General features: G+C 45.3%; 1 protein-coding gene across 1 annotated transcript; it reads right to left on the bottom strand.

Moving 5' to 3' along the window:
- Window positions 1-988: 988 nt before the first annotated feature.
- On the bottom strand, window positions 989-3,503 carry LOC112896127. The gene is made up of 3 exons (XM_025964077.1): window positions 3,015-3,503; window positions 2,344-2,539; window positions 989-2,163 (listed from the first exon to the last, which is right to left on the bottom strand). The coding sequence occupies exons 1-3, from the start codon at window positions 3,501-3,503 to the stop codon at window positions 989-991; spliced, it is 1,860 nt and encodes a 619-aa protein (XP_025819862.1).
- Window positions 3,504-9,192: the final 5,689 nt, after the last annotated feature.

Below are 9,192 nucleotides of genomic sequence, written 5' to 3'. Positions count from 1 at the left end.
GCACACTCCCACAATTTTGAGAAAAAACTATAAGGCGGTACGTACATATGAAATGTCATATGAAATAACAATAGTAAACCTTAAGCGAGATGAACATTGCAGTGAATGTTTAGCCAATTTTACATACAGCTCCACAAAACGAGTTCAACATACAGCTCCACAAAACGAGTTGAACATACAGCTCCACAAAACGAGTTCAACATACAGCTCCACAAAACGAGTTCAACAAGCCCAGAATATGGTAAATCATAAATTGAGCTGTCTTTTGCTTCTTGTGCTCATTGCAGGGCTGCAAGAATCAACTTTTTTGCTTCTTGTGGCCATTGCAGGGCTTTCAAATGACACATCGTTCTTCTTTCCTTTGTCTTCAGTTTGCTTCTTGGCTTTGGGCTTCATGAGCTTTCCCTTTTCTTTAGCCTTGTTAGCTAGCTTGTTCCCTTTTTCTTTGGCTGCAACAAGTGGATTTTCCCTAGCCATGGGAAACTCAGAGCTAATGGGCTCAGGCTAGTCTGTACTACCTGCACTACCTGCTGACTTGGATCTATATATGTATAACAAATAAAAATTATCAAGTGTTATAGATAAAATAAGACTGATTTGTATTCAAGGCTGATTGCAGCAAAATAAAATACATCAGAATTAGAAGCATATATTACCTGATTGAGTCTCCAGAATCTAATGTGCCTTTTCTAATTTTCTTCTTAGTTGTAGGTTGCACACTTTGGCTATTGGAAACAAAGAGAGATAATTAGATGAATATTAAGATGCACATAAAAAAGATTGTGAAAGAGAGAACCTTGGTGGAAAAGTCATAGAGGATGCTGGTGCTTCACCATCAAAAAGTACTATACTTTCCTCAGTTGATACCTTGGTAGTCTTTCTCTTCTTCTTTGGTGGTCCTCTACAGAAGTATGGGATAAACAAAGGTGTCATTTTTGTGTACAAATTGGTTTCATGTTAGCCCAGTACTAAAACAAAGTTTAGTTTATTACCTCACAGCCAGCAATGCTGCAATATCCTCTGGGTTGCCCTTCTTGCAACTTGGCCAGTGATGCCCATAATCTTTACAGATAGGACATTTGTGCTGTCCTTTCTTTGTCTTCTCCGTACAACCTTTGTATCTTTCTATCTTTCTCCTACCAGCTGTGGCCTTTAACAAAGGTGGATGCATGAAAAACCCATGGCAACATTGAGGCCACTGTGACTTGTCCTCCATAGCTGGGATTAGTTGAGCATAAGCTAATCTAAATTTTTCAACTGAGTAATACATGTCCACATGGTTCTCTAGAGGCACATTAAGTGAGGTAATGAATGCAATAGCATGTTTGCAAGGAATGCCAGAAATTTGCCATTGTCTACAAGAACATGTCTTCTCATGTAAGTTCACCACAAACCTAAAGCCACTACCTCCCAATGCAGTAACTTCAGCAACATGTTCGGAGCATTCAATAACCTCCAAGTTTAGTTCTCTACTCTTCTCATTCAAATGCTTAATAATGTGGGGCAGGATCAAGCCTTCGAACTGTCTAGAGATTTTCCTCCTGTGGTTCCATTTCACCATGAGCATTTGCCTAAGCTTGTCTAACAAGTCATCCAAATTCATGCCCTTGTGCTGCTTAATCCAGTTATTGAAACACTCAGCCAAATTGTTGGTCACATAATCTACCTTGCATATGGTTGAGAATTGACTCCGTGTCCACAACTTAGTATGACAAGTTCTTAGATATGCAGTTGCAGCAGGCTTTTCTCTATCCATAGCAGCCCAATGCTTCTCAAACAAGTACGGGTTCCATGAGTAAGCTGCTGCCCAAAGGTTGTCATCAAACACTTTGCCAGTATACCTCTTCTTGAAGTTGGTAACCAAGTGATGCATGCATTCCCTATGTTCTGCTTCTGGATAAATAGTTGTTACCCCATTCATCACTGCCTGTCCTGCATCTGTGCATATAGCTAACCCCCTTGGTGATCCAGTAGCTTGCCTAAGGTTTTCCATGAACCAGATCCAATTTTCATTATCTTCAGAAGCAAAAACACCGACACATACTGGATACATCCAATTATGGCCGTCAATAGCGGTGGCACTAGCAAACTGTCCCTTGTACTTGCCAGTTAAAAAGGTGCTATCAATTGCCAAGTATGGCCTGCAGCCATTTAGGAACCCCTCTATACAAGGTTTCAAAGCAAAGAACAATCTTCTAAATCTGATCTTGCCATTTATTGTGTGATGATCAATAATTACTAAACTACCCGGACAAGACTTCTCAATTTGTGCCTTGAACCGAAACAGATTATCAAAGCTGTCATTCCAATCACCAAAGAGTTGTTGTGTTGCTAGTTCCTTACCCGCATAAACTCTCTTGTAATTGATCTTCACCTTGTAGTGCTCTTTAAGCTTCTTCTCCAATGCTTTTGCTCCAATACAAGGATCTGCAATGAGCCAATCCTTCACCTTCTCGCATATCCAAAATTTGGTTGCATTCTTCACTTTCGTACTCCTTTGACTGCTTGAGCAGCTATGAGCAAATTGATTCCTTTTCACCTGCAACAATATGGCTTGGTCAAATAAGCATCATTATCAAAAAAAAAAATGAACATGCACAAAGGGGGAAAAACCAGATTGATTCTTTCTTACCACTACAGTGCAGCTCCTGCTCCTAGATGAAGCATGCAGCCTCCAGGGACACTTATCTTCAACTTTCCTTGAACAATATACCGTGCATCTATGCGGTGCACTCTTCACAGTATTGTACTCAAATTCATGTTTGATTGCATGCTGAGATAGTGCCACCTTGAATTCATACATATTCGGATAACTGGAGCCTACTGTCATTGGAGGGTCTTCTTTATCATAGGTAATGGGTCCCTCATGAGCTGCTCCAACAAACTCCTCATCATCGTCACTAACCTCATCCTCATCCTCATGCTCATCCTCATCCTCATCCTCATCCTCATCCTCATCCTCGGGAATATAGTCCTGTTTTTTTGTTACAAGCAACGACAGCAAGATCAAGTACAGGGTTGATCTTTAGATACAGACCCTCTTCATCAACACCAACATGTTCATTCCCGGTGATTGGATTTTCTGTAGATGTTTCCTCATAAGCTTGTGTGCTGCTGCTAGGTATGGTTGGCTCAGAAAATTGGTTGCTATTACTAGGATAACCCTCCCACTCAATGATAGGCTCATAGCATCCTGATGGATCACTGTATGCAATGAACATGTGCACAACCTTGCTGTCAATATGTTTCTGAAACATTAACATCAACTCTTGGTCGGTATTAACTACTGGGAAGCTTTTCAAATCTGCATCGTAGTACTGAACATGTGCTACTTCTAGATAACCTGGTGGATACATATCTGTGATCTCATCGACCAAGTCTTTCAAATTTGTTGTATCACTGTCAACAACCTTATCAAAGCAAAAACAACGGACATCCTTTCTGACCTTTTTTGGATTGCCAAGAAACTTAATTTCCAACAAATAAGTTGAGTTTGGATCCATCCTGTCAATTATATTATCCTACACACATGAGCAAATTGTTCCTGGTTAGACAGTTAGAAACAAGAGCTTCACATGTAAGCAAGTGCACAGTGGGCAGGTCAAAGCAACACTGAGAATCAAGAGAAAAAATAATTTTCCAGAACATAATTATAGAAGTTGTTTATATCCATTGGAAGTCTTGCATGTAAAGTCTAGATCTAAGGATGCATGTTACATTTCAGATCTGTTGCAACCCAGGCAATAGTGTGCTGATGGAGTAGGACAGACAATGTGCAGCTCAGCTGATAATGGCGTGATTCTAATAAAATTGCTCATTCTGAAAAGTTTTTGCCCCCACAATTTCGCAATTGATAATGTAGAATTATGTGCTTAATTACGAAACATGACTAGGGTAGAACCATAGAAGCAACCGTTATTCCCTAAACCAACAACTTCACCAAGTACAGGTTCTAGCTGCCAAAATGCAATTGATGATAATCTGATAACTGGAAACGTGGTTCCACCCTCGCTACAGTTGTGGGTGGACCAGCCAGGGTTCCAACCCCAGTCTCTGCATCCTGAAGTAGGGAGCTAATCTAGCCTCTACATCCTATGATAATCTGATAACTGGCTATTTTCAATTCATGCATTAATATCAAATACTATAAATCACACTTAAGTCATCTGCCATCAGAAGCATAAATGATTGTTTCACAATACCATTAACATGTTAGAGCATTGAAACAATATATCAAACAGGTAATAATATTTAGATTCAAATTGATAGATCTGGACAAAGAAGCACTTAAACAACAACACCTAATAACTAGGACAACATTGAAACACTGCCGTCAATTTTAGACATAAAAGATGCTACTTGTGAGGTCACACTGCAATTTCACCAAGTATAAGTCACTCACTATACAGATGGTTTCAGGAAATGATAAGGTCGTAGATAAACTGGCATTACACTATACAGATAACAACTTCATTGATACCATTGCGCAATATTTTGCAGCATTTTCTTCAAATATCTTACATGGACCTACATTGTGCTCGTAAACACTATCTTCATAAGTTTTTACATAGACCTGCTATCCCGCCAATGCGGAAACCAAGATTTTGCATGATCGAAAGAAGTGACGAAACAGAAAAAGAAACGCCACGAACCTGGGGAGCAAGAAGGGGGACTAGCTACCGGGCGAGGGACGGCACTGGTCAAAGCGACGGAGCACCTCGGGGTCGTGCATGGATAGCACAAAGCGCGATAGCGCCTCGAGGTAGAGCGCCGCCTGGTAACCCCCCTCCGCGCGCCGCCCGTGGCCGCCCCCTCCGCGCGCCGCCCCTGGCCGCGCCTGGCCGCCCCCTCCGCGCCCCCCTCCGTGCGCGGCCCCTGGCCGCCCCTGGCCGCGCCTGGCCGCCCCCTCCGCGTGCTGCCCCTGGCCGCCCCCTCAGCGCGCCGCGCCTCCGCGCGCCGCCCCTGGCCGCCCCCTCCGCGCCCCCCTCCGCGCGCCGCCCCTGGCCGCCCCCTCAGCGCTCCGCGCCTCCGCGCGCCGCCCCTGGCCGCCCCCTCCGCGCGCCGCCCCTGCCCGCGCCGGCCCTGGCCGCCCCCTCCGCGCCCCCCTCCGCGCGCCGCCCGTGGCCGCCCCCTCCGCGCGCCGGCCCTCCGCGCCGTCCCTGGCCGCCCCCTCCGCGCACCGCGCCTCCGCGCGCCGCCCCTGGGCGCCGGCCCTCCACGCGCCGCGCCGCCCCTCCGCGCCCTGGCAGATCCTCCTCCGCACGCCTCAGTACGAGGAGAAGACGAGGGCCTCAGATGGGATCGGGGCTGTGTGTGGGAGTGGGAGGGGTATTTCGGTACAAGAATTTTGGCTCCTCACCTCAACCATCAAACCCTAACAGATTGGCCTAACAGATGTAACGGGAGGGCCGTAGAAGGGAATGAAAATAAAAAAGAGGCCACAGAAGGGCGTCTTGGTTTTCTAGGGCCACAGAAGGAAGCGTCATTTGCTTCAGGGCCTTCCAAGGAATTTTCCCAGAAAGGAGAGGGGGAGAAGGGCGCTGCCAGGTGGGGTCGGCCGGTCAGAGGGAGGAGAACGCGTGCGGGTGAGCGAGCTGGCTGGGCCGCGTGCGGGAGAGGAGAAGGGGAGAGTGGGCCGCGCGGGAAAAGGGCCGGCCCAAGAGAAAGAAAAGAGGCAGGCTGAGCTGGGCTGGCTGGTTTGCTTCTCTTTTTTTCCTTTCCTTTTTCCTTTTCAAACTCAAACTCAAACCTATTAAATTCAAATAAATTTGAATCTAACTCTAACCACGCAATCAAATAAAACTTATGCACCAGCATGAATGCACAAACATGTTGAACCTAAAAAATAAATTTTAATTACTTGTGTAATTTAATTAAATTAAATGCAAGCTAGGCACAATAAATCCTTAGAAAATTAATGGAGCCAATTTAAATCCATTATAAATCCTGGAATTTTATATTAGGGTGTTACATACCCAACCTGACGTATATCATCGGCTTCCACCTGTACGAGTCATCAGGCTCTATCGGCTCATATCCTTTCGCGTAGCGTCGGCTTTCTCTTGTACGAGCCTACTGATCATATCGGTTCATAGCGTGATGCGTAGCATCGGCTTTACTGCTCACCATCCCACATACTTGGGAAGTACTTCTTGAGATGTTGACCGTTGACCGCCACCGGGAACTTGACGCCATGTAACTCCTCAAGTATATATGCGTTCCCAGATAAGACTTGGTCAACCCTATAAGGCCTGTGCCAGTTTGGAGACCATTTGCCATACGCTGCATCTTTAGTCCCCAATGGTAGCACCGCTTCCCAAACCAGATCTCCAACTTGGAATTCTTTTGGCTTGACTTTCTTGTTATACGCGCGGGCTACTTTGGCCTTATTTTCTTTGATCTTCTCAAGTGACCAAAGCCGTAGCTCTGTGAGGTCCTCAACATTATCATTCATCAGAGTAGCATACTCTTCAGCTGTTAAGGCATTCTGGAACTCTATGCGCCTCAAGCCGGCCGTAATTTCCCACGGTAATACAGCCTCCTGTCCATACACTAGGTGATAAGGAGAAGTTTTTGTTGCTCCATGGCAAGAAATACGGTATGCCCACAATGCCTCTAATAAGACCTCATGCCAACACCTAGGATATTCATCAATCTTTCTCTTGATCAACTTGATAAGGCTCTGATTGAATGCTTCAGCTTGTCCGTTTGCTTGGGCATAATATGGAGATGACCTGATCAGCTTGATGCCCATGTCGGTGGCGAACTTCTTGAACTCCTCTGAAATGAAGACTGAACCTCCATCTGTTGTAATGGTTTGAGGAATCCTGAACCTATGAATGATATGCTCCTTGACAAAATTAATAACATCTTTGGATGCTACTGACTTCATGGGGACCGCCTCCACCCACTTGGTAAAGTAATCTGTGATGGCCAAAATAAACTGGTGGCCTTTGCTGGATGGAGGATTAATTTTGCCAATCATGTCCATGCCCCAGCCTCTGAACGGCCATGGTTTGACGATAGGGTTCATTACTGACGCTGGTACCATCTGAATCTTCCCGAACCTCTGACACGCCTAACATCCTTTATAATATTTGAAGCAATCTTCAAGCATGGTGGGCCAGTAATACCCTGATTGCCTAATTAGCCACTTCATCTTGTGAGCCGATTGGTGAGTCCCGCAAGTGCCTTCATGGACTTCATGTAAGAGCCGATTGGATTCAACTGGCCCTAGGCATTTGAGCAGCAGACCTTCTAAAGTCCTGTAGAATGTGTCATCTCCTATCAGGACGTATCTCATAGCCTTGTAACGTATCCTCTTGGGTGCCCCCGAGCCGAATCCTTCAAATAATTGAAGATATCAGCTCTCCAATCTCCTTGGTCCAGTAGGTGTACCTGAAGATCAGTTCTGTCTGCTACAGCCTTATATCCCGAAGCCATCTGTGCCAAATCATTGGCCTCCAAATTTTGAGTCCTATGTATCCAATAGAAATTTATGTACCTAAATTGGTCCATCAGCTCTTGATATTGCACCCATAATGCGACGAGCGACTCGCTCTCACACCTGTATTCCTCTATGAGCTGAGAGATCACCAATTTTGAATCCCCAAAAATTTCCACTGCTTCAGCTCCGGCCTCAAGAAGCAACTCCATACCTTTACGCACTGCTTCATATTCTGCGAGATTATTGGTGAAAGCGGTAGGTAATCTGATTGAAAAAGAATACGTCGTCCCTCGAGGCAACACAAGTAGGATACCTATGCCACATCCATCTCCGCAAACTGATCCGTCCAAGTACATGGCCCATACGCATATGGAAAGTGCTGCTATGTCAGTATTGATCCTTTCTGCGATGAGATTTGCCAACGCTTGCCCTTTGACCGCCTTTGCGGGTTGGTATCGAATATCGAACTCTGACAATGCAAACATCCATTTTCCAAGTCGGCCTTTCAACACAGGAGCCGATAGCATATGTTTTATAACATCCGATTTGCAGATGACAATTATCTCGGCTGATGGCAGGATATGATGAAGTTTCGTGCATGTAAAGAACAAACAAAGGCATAATTTTTCAATATTAGGGTACCTTGTCTCCGCATCTAGCATCCTTCTGCTGAGGTAGAACACAACCCTTTCTTTGTCGTCGTGCACTTGTATTACTACTGAAGCGATGGAGGTGTCACCTAGTGATAGGTACACGTAGAATGGCCTATCTTGTTGGAGTGGAACAAGCACAGGCGGTTTTGATTGATACTCCTTGATTTCTTCAAATGCCCGTTGCTGCTCTACCCCCCAGCGAAACTCTTCATTGGCTTTGATTTTCACTAACTCCATAAAAGGCTCAATCTGCTCGGAAAGATTGGAAATAAACATTCTGAAAAAGTTGATCTTGCCAATGAGCTGCTGAAGCTCCCTCTTCTTAGTAGGCGGCACCATTGTTCGCACAGCTTCTTGACTTTTTAGGCCGATCTCAATTCCTCTTTCATGAACCAAGAAACCCAGGAATTGACCGGCCGATACGCCGAAAGTGCATTTTTTCGGATTTATCCTAAGCCCGGACCTTCTAGTTCATTCCAGAACTTGCCGTAAGTTCCCCAAGTGCCCTTCGACTGACACAGACTTCACCACAATGTCGTCAATATAAATTTCCACCAGCTTGCCAATCAAATTGTGGAAAATGTAATTCATGGCACGCTGATACGTAGCGCCAGCATTCTTCAAACCGAAAGTCATCACCACATATTCAAACCGTCCTACTGCCCCAGGTACTCTGAATGCGGTCTTGTTTACATCCTCCGGAGCCATGAAGATCTGGTTATAACCAGCGTTGCCATCTAAGAAACTCAAGATCTTATGACCAGCAGTCGCGTTAATCAACGTCTCCGCGACAGGCATCGGATACTCATCCTTTGGAGTAGCCCTGTTGAGGTCTCTGAAGTCCACGCAGACTCTCCATCGGCCGTCCTTCTTTTGCACAGGTACAACACTTGAAATCCACTTGGCATACTTGCAAGGCCTGATAAATTCTACTTCTAGCACTTTTTCCACTTCCTTCTTAACCTCCACCAGGACTTCAGCCTTCATTTGTCGCGCTCGCTGCTAAAACGGCCAAAATCCATTCTTGAGAGGGAGCCGATGCTCAACTATACTCCTGTCCAACCTAGGCATCTCCATATAATCCCAGGCGAA

The sequence above is a fragment of the Panicum hallii genome, chromosome 1, assembly GCF_002211085.1.
Source record: "Panicum hallii strain FIL2 chromosome 1, PHallii_v3.1, whole genome shotgun sequence".
Classification (NCBI taxonomy): domain Eukaryota; kingdom Viridiplantae; phylum Streptophyta; class Magnoliopsida; order Poales; family Poaceae; genus Panicum; species Panicum hallii.
Note: the sequence above shows the minus strand (reverse complement) of the source record. Positions and strands in the feature narration are given on the sequence as shown.

What these genes read in the sequence shown, in the direction of transcription:
- LOC112896127 (XM_025964077.1), bottom strand. Translation starts at nt 3,503, where the DNA reads ATGGATCCAAACTCAACTTATTTGTTGGAAATTAAGTTTCTTGGCAAT. An exon ending in TGTATCTAAAGATCAACCCT is followed by an intron (nt 2,540 to 3,014) that starts GTACTTGATCTT and finishes ATATTGTTGCAG; the next exon opens with GTGAAAAGGAATCAATTTGC. An exon ending in TTACAAGAGAGTTTATGCGG is followed by an intron (nt 2,164 to 2,343) that starts GTAAGGAACTAG and finishes AACCTTGTATAG; the next exon opens with AGGGGTTCCTAAATGGCTGC.